General features: G+C 37.1%; 6 protein-coding genes across 6 annotated transcripts; 4 read left to right on the forward strand and 2 right to left on the reverse strand. All coding sequences in view use genetic code 12, as the record gives it.

The window, feature by feature from the left end:
* On the forward strand, positions 1-322 carry CANMA_005404 (uncharacterized protein; the record flags this gene model as incomplete). The annotated part of the gene is made up of 1 exon (XM_051817781.1): positions 1-322. A coding segment is annotated over one exon (322 nt), but the record flags the coding sequence as incomplete, so codon positions are not given.
* A 4,055-nt stretch (positions 323-4,377) lies between these two features.
* On the forward strand, positions 4,378-6,087 carry CANMA_005405 (STL1; the record flags this gene model as incomplete). Its single annotated transcript, XM_051817782.1, has 1 exon — positions 4,378-6,087. One exon carries the CDS (start codon positions 4,378-4,380, stop codon positions 6,085-6,087), a length of 1,710 nt encoding a protein of 569 aa, XP_051668977.1.
* Positions 6,088-7,422: 1,335 nt separating this feature from the next.
* Positions 7,423-7,806, forward strand: CANMA_005406 (uncharacterized protein; the record flags this gene model as incomplete). Its single annotated transcript, XM_051817783.1, has 1 exon — positions 7,423-7,806. One exon carries the CDS (start codon positions 7,423-7,425, stop codon positions 7,804-7,806), a length of 384 nt encoding a protein of 127 aa, XP_051668978.1.
* Positions 7,807-13,659: 5,853 nt separating this feature from the next.
* CANMA_005407 (sugar porter family MFS transporter) lies at positions 13,660-15,372 on the forward strand (the record flags this gene model as incomplete). The annotated part of the gene is made up of 1 exon (XM_051817784.1): positions 13,660-15,372. The coding sequence occupies one exon, from the start codon at positions 13,660-13,662 to the stop codon at positions 15,370-15,372; it is 1,713 nt and encodes a 570-aa protein (XP_051668979.1).
* Positions 15,373-15,836: 464 nt separating this feature from the next.
* RBF1 (Rbf1p) lies at positions 15,837-17,570 on the reverse strand (the record flags this gene model as incomplete). The annotated part of the gene is made up of 1 exon (XM_051817785.1): positions 15,837-17,570. The coding sequence occupies one exon, from the start codon at positions 17,568-17,570 to the stop codon at positions 15,837-15,839; it is 1,734 nt and encodes a 577-aa protein (XP_051668980.1).
* A 647-nt stretch (positions 17,571-18,217) lies between these two features.
* SHM2 (glycine hydroxymethyltransferase) lies at positions 18,218-19,630 on the reverse strand (the record flags this gene model as incomplete). The annotated part of the gene is made up of 1 exon (XM_051817786.1): positions 18,218-19,630. One exon carries the CDS (start codon positions 19,628-19,630, stop codon positions 18,218-18,220), a length of 1,413 nt encoding a protein of 470 aa, XP_051668981.1.
* Between the last annotated feature and the right edge of the window lie 671 nt (positions 19,631-20,301).

Below are 20,301 nucleotides of genomic sequence, written 5' to 3' on the forward strand. Positions count from 1 at the left end.
TGCTTCAGAGCCATCAGGTAACCCAACTGGAAACCCAAGTGGAGGTGCTTCAGAGCCATCAGGAAAACCAACAGGTAACCCAACCGGAACCCCAACTGGCGGTGCTTCTAAACCTTCTGGAAAGCCAACGAACGCAACAGGTGCTGGTTCTGGCTCTGGTGACTCCGAAGCTAATGCACCTACTAATGAGCCATCCTTGCCATTGCAACCAAGTGGATCTTCTACTTCTGCTGTTTCCACATATGAGGGTTCTGGTTCCATTATCAAGATATCATCCTGCGCTAATATTATTTTGTGCTTAGCGATGTTGGTTACATTTTAGGATATGATTATGTTGGTGTGTCATATCCAACCTAATTCAATGACTACTGGGAGATAACTCGTTATTGACACTGATGTTATCTGAGTTTTTTAATTGTTTTGTCTTTACTTTTTGCCGGTCGATTTTTTTACTGAACTATCGATTTTTTTGCGATCTGCAATTTTTATTATTGCCAATGGCTGTTTCGGTACAACCATTTCAAACTGGAAGTTTTTAGTTTGAATTTTGGTTTATTATTTTTATTATTTCGGTTATGTACTTTTTTTGGCCTTTGTATAATCTTTTCAAGGGTATGTGTATTTAATTCAATGAGTGTGTTATAAAACTATTACTAACCTCTAGCTTGTGCTACCTATGTAGACATGAAGTTAGTAATACTTGGTAGTGACTATGAAGGAAGAATGGGCCAATAGAATAGCTATCGGGTGTTTGTAAGAAGTAAATGACTTCTTTTGCACATTATAACGATCAGGTTTTGTGTTTTTGTATTTTTGCAGCTACGCACGACCATATACACGACTTATTAGTCCTATTGTCTATAGAGGATGCAGTTGTAGCACAAGAGAATCACTTGATTTTTGAAACAATAAAAGGGGATTAACAAAGCGTTCATCTAGTCACGAAAGAACGTCAAAAATAAAAGCATGAAACTTCTTCTTCTCTGTGATATTTACCACCAATGGACAGAAATATAAACCTTGATACTTCGAGTGATGAGCCACGGACTACATACAGAGACGAACTGGAAATAGAGGAACAGAGGGGAAGAGAACAACAGTTGATCCGAAACCAAAATAAAGCTATCAAAACGAGTATGAAGTGGAATATTGGCAACACCATAATCACTGCTACTGCTCTCGTTCTTGCCATTGTTGCATTATCAAGAACAGTAAACTAGGTGAATATTGCTAATAGCTTAATACAAATTAGCTGTATGAAGTTTTAGTGCCCTTTCGAACACGTTAAACTACTAGATTGGATACCAGGATTGATGTTATACGCAAACGATGGTGAAAAGACATTATACTGATAATCTAAATAGAAATATGATTTTTAGGAACCTACTCAATGGTTCAATCAATGACAAGTTTATGTAGTTTTGTTAGTGCTAAATATATATAAACTAAGAATCAAACTTTTGAGAGCAAGATACGTCCCTATTGATGAACCCCATATTGTTACTCTCAAACATTCCCAAGTGGTGGAAACACATTTTCGTGTCTTTGTTCAAATAATGTGTGACCTCTCCTGTCAACATCGTTAATCAATGTCCTACATGCTTTCAGACAAATATTGCGTCATCCTAAAGTAAGTTTATATGATTTTGAAGATTTGCGCTCTTGAAAAGCCTATCAATTCCTATTTTATGTTCAGTTTGTTATTACCATATTGAGTAAAATACAAAATACAAATGTCTTATGTAGATGGTTTGTTTGCTTGTTTCCCAAGGAATAAAACAAAGAAGAAGAGGGGAAAGAGAGTGTGTGTATGTATGTCAGCAATACTACCTATGAATGTGTATATTTGTCTGTCGTGTCTGGGAAAACTTTACTGGTCTCAATCTCTTTGTGTTGAATAAATTTTTCTTCAAAAGTACATAATAAATATAAACTACAATTTCTTCGAAAATATATATAAAGATATATTCCAGTATTACAGAGGGAGATTTACAATGACTACATTTAATGGCCATGATACTACCAATGATCGAAGGGAAATGAGAAGCAACCAAAGCAAAGCAATAATGAGATGTATAAGATGGAACTTGTGCAACTCGGTTTTTGTCACGATTGCCTTTATCATTGCCTTTATTGCTTTTATAAGAACATTGGATTAAGAAAACCCAAAACCCAAAACCCAACAGACTTTATTACCGATTTGGATGAAATTTGGGATATGGATATATATAAAAGAGACTTCATACATCCTTCCCCTATTGGGCACATGCATTTTCCATATAAAACCAACAAAAAGATCCTTCTAATTGGCTATTAGCAATAACCCATAGTTTGGTAATCAAAGACTAACAAGTTATTACCAATATCACTCCCCTAAATGTTCATAAATGATTGGAAAGGTGCAAAAGATGGTTGATAATGAGCAAAGACAGGAGTGTGAAAAATGTGAAAGGGAAGAGACAAAAGAAGAGTAGTAACAACGGAGAGAATAAAAAACAAGAATCGGAAAAAAGGTAGATTTCATTTGTTGGTGGAAACACTAAACTACTCGGAGACTCTTGTGTCTTCGTAGGAGCTTTTAATAATGGGTTAATTGTCAGGTTTAATCGCTGTTATTAGCGCCAAAACAAGGATATGGAGTAGATCGCTTTGCACTCTTTAGCACCACAGGAAATGACGGCCTAGTGGCACTAGGTTCATTAATCGGATGGGAACTGTTATTTCATTGCAATACAGAGTAAACTGTGTATCGGACCATTGTCCATCCGTTGAGTGCGGCAGACGATTTTTTAGGTTAACCTAGATGGCATGGTAATAAGAGTCAGTGACATTGCTTACAAGTTCTTTGCTTGGAGTTGGAAAACAGGGGATTGGAGTTTGCAAATCAAGACTATATGAGTGTTGCAGTTGTTGCATTGCAATTATTATTGTATATATCTTGTATTTTTCTTTCCTGTTTCAAGTGGTTTATAGCGTGTTGCAAATGGATATGCCTTTAAAGCTTCTATTAGTATTGCCAAAAAATTTCTTAAATGTTGGAAAAGCTTTTCAAATTTACCCATTAGGTTAAAAGGCGGGCTGATTTCTATAAAAGCACACTCTCCTCCCTTCGTATAAAGGAAAAAGTATGCAAAAGTGTCGGATAAATTATCGTAAGGATGAAGTTGAATAAAAAGAAATTTTGTTGCACAAATATTGAAAATGAGAATGGAATGGTGGGGTTATTGGAGGAGAAAGAAAAAAATAGATTCACCGAATCGCTCTTTGCGACAGCAGCAGCAAAAGAGTTTACAGACAGATTTGTTAAATCCTAACATATTCTTAAAAGCAAAACACACTAGACCAGATAAGCTTCCACTTAGGGTGGTGATGAAGATCCGTTTACTTAGTTATTGTTAGTACGCATCTTTTATGTTTGTCTTTACAATACGATACGCGTAACAAACAAATTTGCAACCATAGAGTGACATAGGAATTAGACACACGCACACGACTCCTTATTTAATACAAGAAAAATAACCAAGAAAATCTCACTGGAAACGTCAATAAAAGCATCAACCAACTAAAATATTTTCTCAAGTTTTTTGTATTGTAAAGCTATGACGTAGTGAGGAGGGGTAGGTGCCTGTAAAAGAATAAGTTGTATTTATCTGGTTTAGGAAACCCTTTAATAATAATTCACATTCAAGTTCTAACTGCGCTCGTGTCATAACTAGCAAGTACATTTCTTACCTTTATTTGATCAGGAATAGGATCTAGTAGGTGGTAGTGCCTTTTCTAGCAAATGCCACTTTTGAGATAGGTTAGGATATACGCTAGTTTACTCCATAGAGACAACATGCAGTCTCTTTTCTCTCCACTCAACACAATCCAAAGGAATAACTCACAAACCCTCTTCATTATATTAGATTCCTTTATTCATACTGTTTCAGCCTTTTGCTGCATGCCCCACCTATTTGTACTAAAATAGAACATTGTACAGGGCTTTTTATTTTTAGTTACACTTTCATGTTTTGTGTCATAAAGTCTAAAAAGTCAAGAAAAAAGTTTTTGCGACAAGAAAAATCTTAAAATACTCCTCGATCACTTTTTCTTGGAAGTAAACACAACAAATAAAGTTAATTTATCCAGACTGTTACGTGCTGTTGCAAGACAATAATGGAGGAAACAATGAAATTCTGTTTCTTTTGCTGGTGTTGGAGAGAAAAGTATGCGTCGTCACATGAGTTAAACACAAGGAGCTTACTGAATTCGAAATAATATAAATATGTCCCAAGATTCCCAACCTCATTCACTCACTCCATATAGTGATAGCAATAACATCTATCCACTATTTTACAACAAAGATAAACTTACTAATACACTACTTATAACATCATGGCTAAATTCAGCTGGACACCCGACTGGTTAGTCAATAGAACAACAACGGCGGGACTCAGAGGAAGAAAATTACGTGCTGCCGTTACATTCACCGCCACTATTGGGTTCTCCCTTTTCGGTTACGACCAGGGGCTTATGTCTGGTATCATCACTGGTGAACAATTCAATAATGATTTTCCACCCACTAAAGACAACAAAACGATTCAGGGTGCAGTTACTGCCTGTTACGAATTGGGGTGTTTTTTTGGTGCCCTTTTTGCCTTGATCAGGGCCGATAGGATTGGAAGAAAGCCAATTATTATCGTCGGAGCCATGATCATTATTCTTGGAACCATCATTTCGGTAACGCCCATGAGACCCCATTGGCAAACGGGTCAGTTTGTTATTGGTAGAGTCGTCACTGGTGTTGGTAATGGTATGAATACGGCAACTATCCCCGTGTGGCAATCAGAAATGTCGAGGGCTGAGAATAGAGGTAGATTGGTCAATATTGAAGGTGCAGTCATTGCTATTGGTACCTTTATTGCATACTGGATTGATTTTGGTTTTTCCTACGTTGAAAACTCCGCCCAGTGGAGGTTCCCTACTGCTTTCCAAATTGTGTTTGCTGCTATACTTTTGGGAGGTATCATTGTTATGCCAGAATCCCCTCGCTGGTTAATATCGCATGAACGTAAACCGGAAGCTTATGAAGTGTTGGGTTATCTCAACAATTTGCCACCTGATGATGATGCTATTGTTGCCGAAGCTAGTACGATTATCGATGCGGTGAACCGATTCAGAAACTCGCAAACTGGATTCAGGGACTTGCTTACTGGTGGAAAGACACAACATTTCCAAAGAATGATTATTGGTTCATCTTCGCAATTTTTCCAGCAATTCACTGGATGTAATGCTGCCATCTACTACTCAACCATCTTGTTTCATGAGACGATTTTCAATAGTACCAAGTATAGGTTATCATTGATCTTGGGTGGTGTGTTCGCCACTATCTACGCCTTGGCTACCATTCCTTCATTCTTTTTGATTGATACGGTTGGTAGGAGAAAATTGTTTTTAGTTGGTGCCATTGGACAAGGTTGTTCATTCATCATCTCATTTGGTTGTTTGGTTAACCCTACTGAAGAAAATGCCAAAGGTGCTGCTGTTGGAATCTTTTTATTCATTGTGTTTTTCGCGTTTACAATCTTGCCATTGCCTTGGATCTACCCACCAGAAATCAATCCTTTGAGAACAAGAACTGCCGCATCAGCTGTCTCGACTTGTACCAATTGGATCACCAATTTTGCCGTTGTTATGTTTACTCCCAAATTTATTGAAAGATCCAACTGGGGTTGCTACTTGTTCTTTGCCTGTTTCAACTTCCTTTTCGTGCCAGTCATTTTCTTTTTCTACCCAGAAACTGCCGGTAGATCATTGGAAGAAATTGATATCATCTTTGCCAAGGCTCACATTGAAGGAAGACAACCATGGAGAGTCGCTGCCACCTTGCCTAAATTGTCATTGCAAGAAATTGATGAACAAAGCAAAAGTTTGGGCTTGTTTGATGATGAGTTTGACAAGGACAATTTTGAAACCAAGGAAGACATCACTGATAGTTCTAGTAACGATGGGTTGAGGAACAGAGAGAACGGTATGTTTGAAAAGGAATCTCAAAGATCTGTGAATGATGTCACTACGTCCAGAGATGAAGGTAAGAATGCTTGATTGAAAGAAGGTGCACTGTTTGTTTTAAGAACGTGTCGTCGTATTTCATAGACTGTTACAGTATTAATATAAACACATACACATTTTTGGTCGTCTCTGACTATTAGTTTTATGTAAATATTTTATCACTTTTGCAAGGGATTCGAATGAGCAAGAGAATGTAGGAGTATAATTGAGTTATTCATGATTAACGTGGACGTAATGCACCAATGTGATGGCACTACGTGCCCTTTTTAGTTTGCGAATTCAGGGTAAGTTGTTGTGTCATGAAACCTTAATTTCGTAACTAAAACGCAACATGACACATTGAAAAAAGCAAAAGCGCAAAACTTATGGCCGAGAGAACTGGTAATTTCACGATTTTGAAATTACAAAGTCGGCATTATATATCTTCCTTAATCATGCCCCGAAATTGCAAAATTGTACTAGATAATTCAAGCAGCCTTTGCACATATTATTCTGCTGTTCACGGCGGGAGAAAAAAGCCAAAGACAAAGCAGCAGTTGGAGGTTGGTAATGTGTGTTGGAATTGAAAACACCTTAAGTAAAGAAAGCAGAGCAGAGAGCAATTCGAAATGGTGATGGTTTAAAGCATGACTAAAGTTCCTAGAAACAATGCCGAACAGAGAGGTATATACAGTAAGAGGTTTTAAGGAAATCCAACCAGCTCCATTGTGCTTGCATTTTGCACTTTGCGCTTTTAGAGTGAAGTTTTTAATTTAGTCATAAAATCGACAAAACACCAAAAATCCATGTATTAATTGCAAATTCCAATATTCAGGATGATTCTTTTTTACTCAAACACCCAAACCCTTGAGATTGCTTTGCGTTTAGTTTGACTATCAACGAGCAGTATCTGTCATTGGAACAGAACAAGCTTCAAATGTCTCCAGCCTATATGATGTCGGATTTAACATCCTCGTTTTGTGTTTTGTTCCTGGTGGATATCAACGCAACTATGACGTATCAAAATTTGTTTTACAGAAAAAATTAGAAGTAATCACGTGTGAGTTGCTAGTGCATAAAGCGTGATTTCCACGTCTCCTCGATTAACGCTGTGCAAAGTATTACATACACACACTGAAGTGTAGTATGGATTTATATAACCGATCATAAGAGTGTGTGGCTGTGATAGTGCACAAAAACTCGTTTAAAGGCTTATAAGCTCGGCATATAAATCCGAAATCTGGAGAAACTGCGCGATACGAAGAAAAAAAGAAAGAATACAAATATACTTGCAATTCCTCCCACATTGCTCGAGTTTCATCAATTGTAAATCATATCCACACAATTGATTATAGCAATAGATACTATCAAACCTTTATTCAAAACAAGATGTTGTTCAAAAAATTAAGCGCAGTACAAAACTTGGAAGAAAGCCATAAAGAAGCAGAACGTCAGAAGAGCGAGGCATACGAGGAAGAGATAAAGAAAAGGGAGACATTACAAACCAGTCATTCAATCAGTACCAAGTCCAGCATCAGTAGTGATGAGGAAGGTGAAGACAGTACAATGAGCGAACAAAAGCGAAAACTTTTGGAAAGCCAAAAACAACCGAGACCATTCCTGGCTTATGGTAAAACTGGGAACAGTGAAAAAGATGCCAAGAGGGCTGCTGAATATGAAGCTCGAAAAGCTCGTAGAGACGAGAAGGACGAAAAAAGGGGGTTTAAAAAGACACCAGCAGATCTGTCCTGGCCTGCCTGGGGAGCAATGTAATGTACTGGTGACAAAGATAGCGAGTCTTATCCCAATGAAAGAGGGCAGGACTTATCTTTTTTTTTTCAGGCGAAAGTCTTTCACAATATACGACTCAAGACAAATACTTTTATCTCTTTTTAGGATTTAGATCTTAATGCAAAATTGATGTCTGCTTAAACTATACCCTATCTTTTTTAGTCTTTGCTCATAACGTCCCTAATAATTCCTTGTCAAGAAAGACTTGTAAAAATTGCATCGCACAATTGCAGAGAGAGGTGACATACAAGTGAGTTTGGCTGCATTTACCAGCAACGAGACTTCACGGACGTCTTGGATGAAGGCACATAATAGTATATGGTACTGGGGCATGCAAAAGCTTTTGTTAGTGATAGCAGTCAGTGCTGGTTCTATCACTCTGAAAGGAAATCACTAATCTGTACCGAAACCTGATCTTTGATAGTGATACCCTCTCATTTCACAAATGCTAAAGTTGGCTCACAAAACCGTGAAGGTTCTTTCATTTGAGTACTTTACCTTTGCGGTTAAGAACACTGGCAAAATTAAGAGATGAAAGCGTCGGCAATCTCTTTTCATCACAATAGCACATGCCACCTTTTCCTTTCTATTCAAAAGAGACTATGTCGATCATCAAGAGGTCTCCCTCCACGTTGACCCAACAAAAAGATTAAAAGAAAAAAGTTGAATTCACATTTCTTTCCCCGCGAGAGATCCCACCGCACCCAATCGATAAACAATAGAATCTGAGTAAGGTTTATTGTTTTAAACAGAATATCCCCAAATATAAGCTCCCCACTTTTAGAGCCTCCAGCCTGATTACAAAAGGAGTTTAAATCCAGAGCTTCTGATATGCGTGTCAACAATAAAAGAATGAGGTGGTTTATTGTTCAGTGGAATCATTTTCGGATAGATTTTCCCAAATAATAGAAAAAAAAAACCCCAGCACTTCGTCTCTCTATTGTTCCTGATTTTGTACTACTTAAAAATAAAAACAAAAATATTCCTCGCGATTTACAACAAAAATAAAAAAAATATTACTATGAAACTAGAATAGGCGCCTTAAAGCCAAAGCCAAAGCCAATTGAGTCCCGAAACCCGAATCCGACACGGCGCGATACCGCAGATATATATATATATATATGTTGGCTTGTGGGGTGTGTAATAAATAAGCCCCTTATTGTGCTTCACTTTGCCCTTTGTTCTTGCCTCTGTTATTTCTATCACAAATCCTTTTCTTTTCTGGCTCTACAAAACCCAAATGCACTGGTATATACCTTCTTCTTGTTCTTCTTCAAAATACTTGGGGCGTCAAGTTACAGGTTCCCAGTTAAGTCTCTCCAACCAACAATAGAGACTAAAAAAAGAGCGATATGAAATTGGGAATTTCCAGATCTTGATACGTTTGATTTGTGTTTCAGAAACCTGTAATGTGGAGTTAAAAATGGGGGAGTAGGCAAGTGTTCATAACGGTTGATAGAATCTAGTCAAAGATTTGTCATCATTTGTCACTTTGGTAAAAATTTGAAATAGAGTTAGCTCCCACACACATCAACAGTGTGAGCAGAAAGAAACAATATAAAAAACGCCACCAAGAAGTGGTCATGAAAGAGTATATTCTTTTGGTTTTTGGTTTGTTGTTAACATTGAATGAAGGTTAGTGTGAAGTGGGGAAGGATATATATCCTGACAACAATATAAAAAAATTAGGAATGGAATTAATCCTTTTGTTTGTTCTGTTTGTCTATGTCTATGTCTTTGTCTCTGGTTTTTTTTTGCAATTTTAACTTAAAGTAGAAATCATTAGAAATGTACTATGACGTAATCTTATTAGTCTCGAGGCTTTTTGAAAAAAAAAAAACAAATGGCATGCGTGTGTCTACCAAAAGATGAATTTGTTTTTTGTGTATCGACAGTTTAATGTCAAAAAAAAGCAACTAAAGCCATTCCTTTAAAAAGAACGTACAGTATAGTCTATATACAGGAATAGCATAAAGTCTTGCTTTTTCCGAACCTTTCGGGACAAGAAAAAAAAAGTAGCTTACCAAGTTTGTGTAATTGCAACTTTTGTACCAGTACGAGTTCTTTTTTGTTTATTAATAGACTCTAATAGTGAGGTGGGGTGGAAAGGGCAAAGTTTCGTTTTCTACTCATTAATATATTTACGTCATTTTGCATTTCAATGGCCTCTACTCTGGAGGATATACTTTACACTCACCATATCACACGAGAAAAGTGCAAAGATGCTTGCAAAGGTCACAGAATGCTAGTTTGAAAAGAAGGCGAGAGAGAGAGAGAGAGAGAGAGAGAGAGAGAATGGTATGTCATATATGCGGCTACAGTTTTGGCGTCTTTATACATTTGCAATTGTAATGGTAATTGTATCACCCACTTCAATCAAATACATATGTATTAAGAGAGTATATATATTGTTATTGGCCACGGTAGCACAGTTTGAACCTTTGTAAGTGCTTTCTTACAGCCACATAGTTTCTCCCTTTTCCCTGTGATTTCGATATTGATTTGACGAAGGAAAAAAGAGACGTGTTTTGTACGTTTTTTATTGTTGCAAAATGAAATTGAGTGAAGAGGATCCTTGATGTTAAACGGACTTAGTCTTTGTAACTTTATCCCCGATCGAGTGAAAAAGTACTTCCATAAGGAAAGTGCAGTTTTGTTAAACTACAAACCTCTAGCACTCAGCCATCTCCAAACTTTGTTGTTTCTGAGCTATTGTTGATTCCTCGCATTCACTTCAATGTAAGACGAGGGCGATTGCAAAGTTTAGCTCTTACCCAAGAAAAAATCGTCTTCTAGTGAAAAATGTGGCAAGTCGAATACCTCAAAATTGACTAAACACGTCTCACTTACAATAGACAATCGAAACCAGTTCCCCACAATCAATATGGTTAACCGGCGCGAAAAATAACAAAACTCCTTACAATCTAGAACAATAAAGGAATGCTTTTTCCTCGCTCAACTTTTGAGCGCTCCTCATTACGAGACTAGATGAAATTTAACAATAAAAGCCATATCGAAACTCATTCCAAATCACCACAATCTCTCCACACTGTCAAAACACGACTTCACTGAATAATAATAATAAAATACTCTTTATTTTCAAGATGTTCGTAAAACTATACAATTGAAAGAAAAAAGAAAAGAGCAACAACAATTCTTCGTCTATCTCGAGAACCGAAACTTTTAACTCAATTGGAAGATTTTGTGGCATCACAGTGCGAGTAATACGACATGCAAATTTTTGAAATTCCTTGCTTATACATGTACCTCTTTATTCTGCTGTTATTGTGGAAAGCCGTATTCAAAAAAAAAAAATGGCCTGATGTTATTCACAATCGCGTCGAAACGACTTTGCTGGGTCTTTCCTTCACCATCATTACTACTTAGTTTATGCTCTGTAGTTGTCCTGTGCTACATAATTTTGCTAATGCCTTGCAACCAGATTATAGTTCTATCTCGTGTGATATATACTGTCGGATAAATGGTAGCAAATAGGTTATTGCAACATGTTCAAAATTAAAGATATTATTTAATATGCAGGTTTCACTGAGGGGCAAATGATGAACAATGAACTGATACACAAACAGAAACTAAAAATTGGTCGTGCATATCTGTCCAAAAAAACAAATAAAAAAACCAAACGTTTTTGTGGTTTCTTTTAACTTTGACTCAAATACGTCATAGCTCTTTTTTTCATTACTACTCGTCGTGGTATTTAAGTAGAGGTTAAGTGTCAGCGCTACCGGATACTTCTTCTGGCTAAATTAAATGCAACATAATAACAAAACAAAAGTGTTTTAAGCCTAATTTGCATTCTCCTCACATTAGTGAAAAAAAAAAAAAGTTGGCTTATTTGGAGGATCACTCATTCCCCACTTTCTCTCTCTCTCTCTCTCTCCCTCTCTCCACAGCATATAGCTTAAGATTCCATCTATACATTGCATGATGAAAATAAGAAAAAGGTATACATAACCATCTTATTGCATGACCTTAAGTGAGATGGGGAAGCACTATGCAGATTAAAAAAAAAACTTTTTTCTCCTCTTGCTTGAAGCTCATCGCAATTTAAAGGCATAGTTCATCTATGATCGTAGCTGGAATACGTTTTGGGCTGCTGGCATTTTTTCTTGACTATTTTGGCGTTCACAAAATAGTTGATCATTTTGCAGCTTCACAGTTTTTTTTTTTTTTTTCCTTTTTTTGTATCAAGTTCTATTCTGGTTAGTTTATTAATCAACTTATTAATTCTCTAGTCTCAGTATAATTTCAATTCTGTTCTATTTTCCTTTTGTGACACTGTTGTCTAAAAATATTTTCATCTGACTCTCAGTGTTAGAGATTCGAAATCTAAATCGAAAAAGATGAGGTCTGGAAAGGTATATACACTGGATATCGACAAGATTGGGGAAGTATAGCCAGGAATGGGTAAAGAGATTCTGCTTCTTGTTCTCTCTGCTTTGATGATTTTGCTCTCTAACACTTGCCAAAAGAACTGGTGATTGTTTTAGCGCTGAGAGAGATGCAAAGGTACACGACTTTCTGACTAAAATAAATAAAAATAAAAAAATTCCGTGCAAAAAATTTATTTTTTTATTTTTTTATTTTTATTTAATTTTACACGCATTTAGACAGGCAGTAACAGAAACACTGGAGAACTTGCACACATAATAACGTGGGGACTAAAAAGATTTTTATAGTAATATAGCAACTGTAATCAAAACGTCACCAAATGGTTTTTTTCTTAGCCTAGAATTGCTAAAAAGTCATCAAAAGTGAGTTGACTTCTCTGCTTCTTCCATCATTTCTGATGACTTATTTGGCTGGCATACGAAAGAACCAGCACTATTAAGATATATCCTGTACACAATGATGATAATGATTCGTTTGAGTTCGTTCGTCTGAAAGCTCTAGCCTTATTGTGCATTTGGTTTTTTGTTTCAATTTTTGTAATGGAGTGTATATAAAAGAAAGAGTTACTGCATAGAACAGCAAGCGCCCAATTATAAATTAAAACACAAAAAGCCGCAGTATAAAAATATAAAAAGCAACAATAGCAAAATAATAGCAAAACAATAGCAAAGTTAAAGAATTAAAAAAATTAAAATTGCAAAATTCACAAACCCACCTACAAAACAAAAAAAGGCTCTTCTAATTGTTAACAGAAGAGGCATAACCCACACAAGTAACAAAAAAGAAAAAGAACTACATCATAGCCATTATATGTAGTACCAAACAAGTAAACAAAACAAAACAAATCAATAACAAACATCAGAGAAAACAAATAAAAAATAAAAAATAAAAAACAAAATTTTTTTTTATACCCTACCCTACACATTACGTGTATAACAGCATATAGACATTGTTTTCATTTCTTTTTTTTATTTCCTTCTTCTAGACGTATATATAAATGAAACAGCATTCCCCACCACTCCCTCTTCAAAATTTATTTTCTGTTTTCCTCTTCTTCTTCTTCTTCTTGTTCCTGTTCTCGTTCTTTATAATTATTTCTTGGAAAAATTCTTAGCGTTTTTTCTTGAACAATAAATAACACTTTTACGTTCCTTTCATCACCGACAACGTTCAACAACGTTAGCGAGTACTAGTTTTGATCAGAGACCCGTTAATTCCAAGAAAAAGTGTGCCAAGGTTTTTAAAGTTCTAAACAATAGAAGTGTTTTTTTTATTTAAACCACCATCGCCGCTTTATTAAACCCCCCAAGATTATTATTATTTTTTTGTTTTGGCAAACCACCTTAAAGTCAAGAAAATAAACTCCAATAACAACTAGCCACAACTAGCCACAATTTTAAAACAGCTACTTACTTCTTATCAAAAATGAGTAGTAAATTTGCTAACAAAATCGATGTTTTGGCCGGTAGGACATCCTCCTCTGGTATGAGAGGCAAAAAATTGCGTTTCTTCATCACCGTTACTGCCACCATTGGTTTCTCCCTTTTCGGTTACGATCAAGGTCTTATGTCTGGTTTGCTTAATGGTGACCAATTCAAAAAAGAATTTCCACCAGCTGATGGAGATTCCACCATTCAAGGTGCCATTACCGCCTGTTATGAATTGGGTTGTTTCTTTGGTGCCATTTTTGCTTTGTTTAGAGGTGATTATTTCGGTAGAAAACCCCTTATGCTTGCTGGTTCATTGATTATTATTATTGGTACCGTTATTTCGACGGCCGCTATTAGACCATACTGGCAAACGGGTCAATTTGTTATTGGTAGAGTTGTTACTGGTGTTGGTAATGGTTTGAATACGGCAACTATCCCTGTTTGGCAATCAGAAATGTCGAGGGCTGAAAACAGAGGTAGATTGGTCAATATTGAAGGTGCTGTTGTCGCCATTGGTACTTGTATTGCGTACTGGATCGATTTCGGATTCTCATACATCAACAGTTCAGTCCAATGGAGATTCCCCACCGCTTTCCAAATTGTGTTTGCTGGTTTGTTCTTTTTTGGTCTTCTCAACTTGCCTGAATCTCCACGTTGGTTGATTGCTCATCATCGTAGAGCTGAAGCTCATGAAGTTTTGGGTTACCTTAATGATTTGCCACCAGATGACGATGCTATTATTGCTGAAGGTACGACAATTATTGATGCGGTTAACAGATTTGCTGATGCGCAAACTGGATTCAAGGATTTGCTTACTGGTGGAAAGACACAACATTTTCAAAGAATGGTTATTGGTTCTTCATCGCAATTTTTCCAACAATTTACTGGATGTAATGCTGCTATTTATTACTCAACCTTGTTGTTTTACCAAACCGTTTTCGACTACAGTAAATACAGATTGTCGTTGATTTTGGGTGGTGTTTTTGCCACAATTTACGCCTTGGCTACCATCCCTTCATTCTTTTTGATTGATACGGTTGGTAGAAGAAAATTGTTTTTAATTGGTGCCATTGGACAAGGTTGTTCCATGATTATTTCATTTGGTTGTTTAGTCAAACCAACTTCTGAAAACGCTAAAGGTGCCGCTGTGGGTATTTACTTGTTTATCGTGTTTTTCGCCTTCACCATCTTGCCATTGCCATGGATCTACCCACCAGAAATCAATCCATTAAGAACAAGAACTACCGCTTCTGCCGTCTCCACCTGTACCAATTGGTTGTGTAACTTTGCCGTTGTTATGTTTACTCCCAAATTTATTGAAAGATCCAACTGGGGTTGCTACTTGTTCTTTGCCTGTTTCAACTTCCTTTTCGTGCCAGTCATTTTCTTTTTCTACCCAGAAACTGCCGGTAGATCATTGGAAGAAATTGATATCATCTTTGCCAAGGCTCACGTTGAAGGAAGACAACCATGGAGAGTCGCTGCCACCTTGCCTAAATTGTCATTGCAAGAAATCGAAGCCGAAGGTAACAGCTTGGGATTGTACGATGGCGATTTCGAAAAGGACAACTTTGAAACCAAGGAAGATATTAGTGATTCAACTAGTGGTAATGGAAACGGTGCTAATGGTGGTGGTATGTTTGAAAAGAATTCAAATGAAGAAGACAATACTGCTGCTGGTTCCGAACAAGCTTCAAACAAAGTTTAAGCAGTGGTGCAGGATGAGGATGATCGTGATGACAATGACGAGCTCATTAGATAAGAAGAGTTTTATTCCGCTGAGCTTTTATCTTTTTTAAATTTATTCTATTAATTATACCGATTTGATTTTCACTTTTTTTTTTTCTATATAAATATACAGTTATAAATATATAAAGTGTTATTAGAGAAAGAATTATTTAAACCATGTTTTACTAATCGAAGCATGGAATGTACTTATTAACCTCGTTCAAGTTGTAGGTGAAAGTGTTGCATCTTTCATGATGACACATGAAGAAGTGCAGTTTCTAAAATGTCAATATCAATTGGAAAACTATTCATTAACCTTTCTTTCTATTGAAAATACTAATACATAATACAAATATCGCCATGGGTAAACCATAACTTCAAAAAAAATCTCACAACGTCAGGAAATAACAACTTCTACTTCTTACAGCAGTGGTTTTATTCTCTTCACAAATATCCACCTCTTCTCAAATGGTGATGCGATTGATCATGTGCCTGCACACTAGGATCAATCAGACTCAGGTCCAAATCACCTTGAGATCCTTGACCTCCATTGCTAGCACCACCACCACCATTAGAATTGTTGCCAGTAGCACCGCCAACGCCATTACCACCACCGTTACCGCCTCCACCAGGCACATTCATTGCGGCAACAGCAGCAGCAGCGGCAGCAGCTATACTAGCAGCATTAGAATTGCTGGCTGCCGGGTTGTTATTGGCAGCTTCAAGCGCAGCATAAACTGATGCGTCGGGGTGTTGTTGCTGCTGGCGTTGCGGTTGTGATCGTCTCAGTCTATTTTGTGGTTGCGGAGGGAGGCTTTGACTCAAATGACCAATCAAATCGTTATAGTTGGGTGTACCTGCCATATTTGATAGTGTGTGGTCAAGTTGTTGATTTGGATGTTGTTGTTGTTGTTGCTGCTGCTGCTGTTGTTGTTGAAATTGCATTGGCAAATGATGATGATTACCTTGTTGGAAATTCTGTCCTTGTCTTGACTTTGTCAACCCCATTGAACTTCCACTAGCACCCGATGACGATGAAGATGATGGAATCCCTTCCAGCTGCCTAATGTGCTTATTAACTGGTTTCTCAACCATTGTTCTTGCTTCCTTTTGTCTCTTTTTCTTACTTGCTGGATCCGGTGGATGGTTATGTTGAGGATTAATCATTCTTAAAATCCACAAGTCTTCGGTCTCACCCGAACCATCAGTTGAATTACTGCCTCCTTCTGGTTTAACTTGAACCAAGTTACCATTTTCATCAAAAAGATCATCATTTTTGCCCTTTTTATTATTTCCTCCCTTTTCATTGGCATACACATTGGCCACTAATCGATAAGTACATTTGTTTCTCTTGGTATAAGCAATTCGTTGTCTCTTTTCCGGGTTCTTAACTGTAGTTCTAAACGAACCCGATCGTTCACATTGGAAATACACCGCTTTTGGTTTCGACGAGTTAATGACAATACGACAATGGTCCTCGGGACCAAGTACTGACTTGACATATTTGACAAGATCGGTTTTACTGCTGAATGTCTTGATAATTTCATTCTCAACGAATTTGGACCGAAGATCTTCACCAGAATTGAGCTCATCGGAAAGAGTCGAAGGAACTGGTGAGGACTGTGATGGGATAGGCACACCTTGGCTATTCGACAACTGTATCCCATGGTGTTGGTGTGGTTGCTGAAGCTGTTGAAACTGTTGCGCTTGTGCTTGTGCTTGCGCCCGTGCCTGTGCTTGCGCTTGAGCTTGTGCCTGTGCTTGTGCTTGTGCTTGCGCCTGTGCCTGTGCCTGCTGCTGTGCTCTAACTTGGGCTTGTACCTGTGCTTGAGCTTGGGCCAATTCCCTCTGTTGTTGTTGGAACTGCTGCAACTGTTGTTGCTGTTGATGCAATTGCTGTTGTCTTCTCTGCAATTCAGCCCGTTGCTGTAATTCGGCCGAGTAGTAGGTATGTTGCTGTTGTTGTTGCTGTTGTTGTTGTTGTTGTTGTTGCTGCTGTTGTGCTCCAAACGCAAGACCCGCCGTGTCATCTGCACCACCATTAATAGCTGCGCCACCACCCGAACCACCCAAATAATTGGCAGGTGACACTTGTGGGTCATAAACGTCTTTCAAATCAGGGGTGCTATTGGCATTTGTTGAAGCAGCGGTATTTGCTGACCGTCTGGATGAACTCATAATGCAAAGCTGAACAGGAAAGCTCTAATTTCACACTTGATCCTATTTTTTTTGGAATTTTTTTTTGGAGGTGAACCTCTTTTAAGTTTAGTAGAATCTAATGATCAACAGGTAACGAACAAGATCTATCAGGAGTAATATGGTTCTATAAATGAAATAGTATCTAGGAGTTGTATGCTATTAAATTTGGTTGTAAAATTGATCCAGTCTGGTTTTTTATCTAGTCTGCAGGACTATTTTGAAAACCAAGTCTACTTACTATTACTCTCCTGTATAATGTATATTGTTCAGTTGGAAATTTTTATATACAAAATTTTTTTTTGTTGTTGTTCTGTTCTTTTACTTTGATGGTTGGTCGTGTACTAAATCACAATTTTGTCCAATTATACACTACCCACATTTCGATTGGGACTAGAACTACTCAATTCAAAGTACTATCACCACCTACACATCTTCACTTCTCTTATTTACGCCAGTTGAATAGTAACATTGAAACTATATAAATCAATCAATCAAGAAGAAGATGAAAAAAAAAAGACTAAGAAATAAAAAAATAGCAAGAAACACTTTAAACCTGCATCACAGTATGTTGAAACTTTGACGGCAAAAAAAGAAAAGGCACCCAACAAGAACAATGTTTCTCTTCTTTAAACAGCTAATGGGAAGGATCCAGCCCATTCGGAAATCTCAGCCTTAACAGCATCCAATTTCTCGTCTTGTCCATTCAAGACCTTATTCTTGAAATCCTTCAATTTGTTGGCATCTTTGGGCAAATTAGCTTGAATTTCTTTAGCATATTTGACAGCAAAATCAATATAATCAACAATTCTCTTGAAATCTTCTTCACCTAAACCTCTAGTTGACATTGCTGGTGCACCAATTCTAACACCACCTGGAACCAACGCTGATTTATCACCAGGGATGGAATTCTTGTTCAAGGCAATGTTGATTCTTTCACAAACAGTTTCAATTCTGGCACCATCAATTTGTTTATCCTTCAATGAAACAAGAACCATGTGAGAATCAGTTCCATCACTGACTAATTTATAGCCCTTGGCTTTAAATTCTTCTTCCAAGGCCTTGGCGTTCTTAACAACTTGTTGTTGATAGTCTTTAAATTCTTGTGTATCGGCTTGCTTCAAAGCAGTAGCCAAAGCAGCAATGGTGTGGTTATGTGGACCACCTTGATGACCTGGGAAAACTGAGAAATTGATGGGGTTTTCCAAATCATATAAAACTTCTTGTCCCGTCTTTGGATTGACGGATCTAACTCCTCTTCTAAAGAAAATCATGGCACCTCTTGGACCTCTCAATGACTTGTGGGTCGTAGTGGTGACAATATCAGCATACTCAAATGGTGATGGGATAACACCGGCAGCAATCAAACCGGAAATATGAGCCATATCAACAACAAGATAAGCACCAACTTTATCGGCAATTTCTCTCATTCTCTTGTAATCAATCAATCTACAATAAGCACTAGTACCAGCAACAAGGACTTTTGGTCTGTACAAAACAGCAGTCTTTTCCAACATATCATAGTCAATCAATCCAGTCTCCAAATCAACTCTATATGGCATAGTTTCGAAATAAGTTGAAACAGCACTGATTTTCCTCAGGTCAGTTTGATAACCATGAGATAAATGACCACCATGAGGTAAATCTAACCCCATTAATCTATCATGAGGCTTCATAATAGCTTGGTAAACTTGTAAATTGGCTGGTGATCCACTTAATGTTTGTACATTAACTCCCCACTTATCTGGAGTCAAGTGGAAGGCTTTCAATGCTCTTTCTTGACACAAAGTTTCCATTCTATCAATATGTTCATTACCACCATAGTATCTAGCACCAGGGTAACCTTCAGAGTATTTGTTACTCATTGGAGTTCCCAAAGCATCAAAAACAGAGGTGGTGGTGAAGTTCTCACTAGCAATTAAAACAATCGAGTGTTTTTGTCTATCAACTTCATCTTTGATAATTTGATCAACTTCAGGGTCAGTGTCCTTTAAATGACCTTCAGTCAATTGTCTGTGAGATTCTGATAAGGCGTATGGCATTGTTTTATCTTTAGGTGCAAATGTTGTATATCTCTTGTATTAGAGTAAAGAAGAAGGAAATGGGAAAAAGCTTTCTTTTATACAACGTTTCTAATGGGAGGAAGGATGTTGATAAATTTTTCAAATGACCCACCGAAAGAAGAAAAAAAAGAAAAATAAAAAACAACGTGTTACACGTGATCAACTCCTGCAACAGAGTCAAAAAAAATCATTTAATTTAAACATTTTTTTAATTGCAGAAGACTGTTGGCCATTTGAAATGCTATATCCCATGGGTAGGAACAATCACATGTGTAAGACAAGGGGATAAAGAGGTAGCTCAATAAAGAATAACATTGCATATAGTTGAACTTGTTTGTTACTAAACAATTAACTTTTATGTAGCAACTGTAATACATAACCCTAGATGGTTTAATCTTTGATTCAGTTTTGCTGCAAATTTTACACCAAATTTGATTGACAAATGCAAATATCTTGACAGTACTGACGATTTGATCCGTAAAAAGATCTGAGAAAGCTACAGAAATGTATAACTTCTGTATTCTCTTATAGTAAGGACATCTTATCATCCACCCATCTACAACTTAGCAAGAACTACATTATCAAGTGTTTTGTATATAAATACTTCATATACTTTATACGTGTATACATATATACATATATATATTCTT

This window comes from Candida margitis, assembly GCF_024628925.1.
Source record: "Candida margitis strain CBS 14175 chromosome Unknown scaffold50, whole genome shotgun sequence".
Taxonomy (NCBI): Eukaryota; Fungi; Ascomycota; class Pichiomycetes; order Serinales; family Debaryomycetaceae; genus Lodderomyces; species Lodderomyces margitis.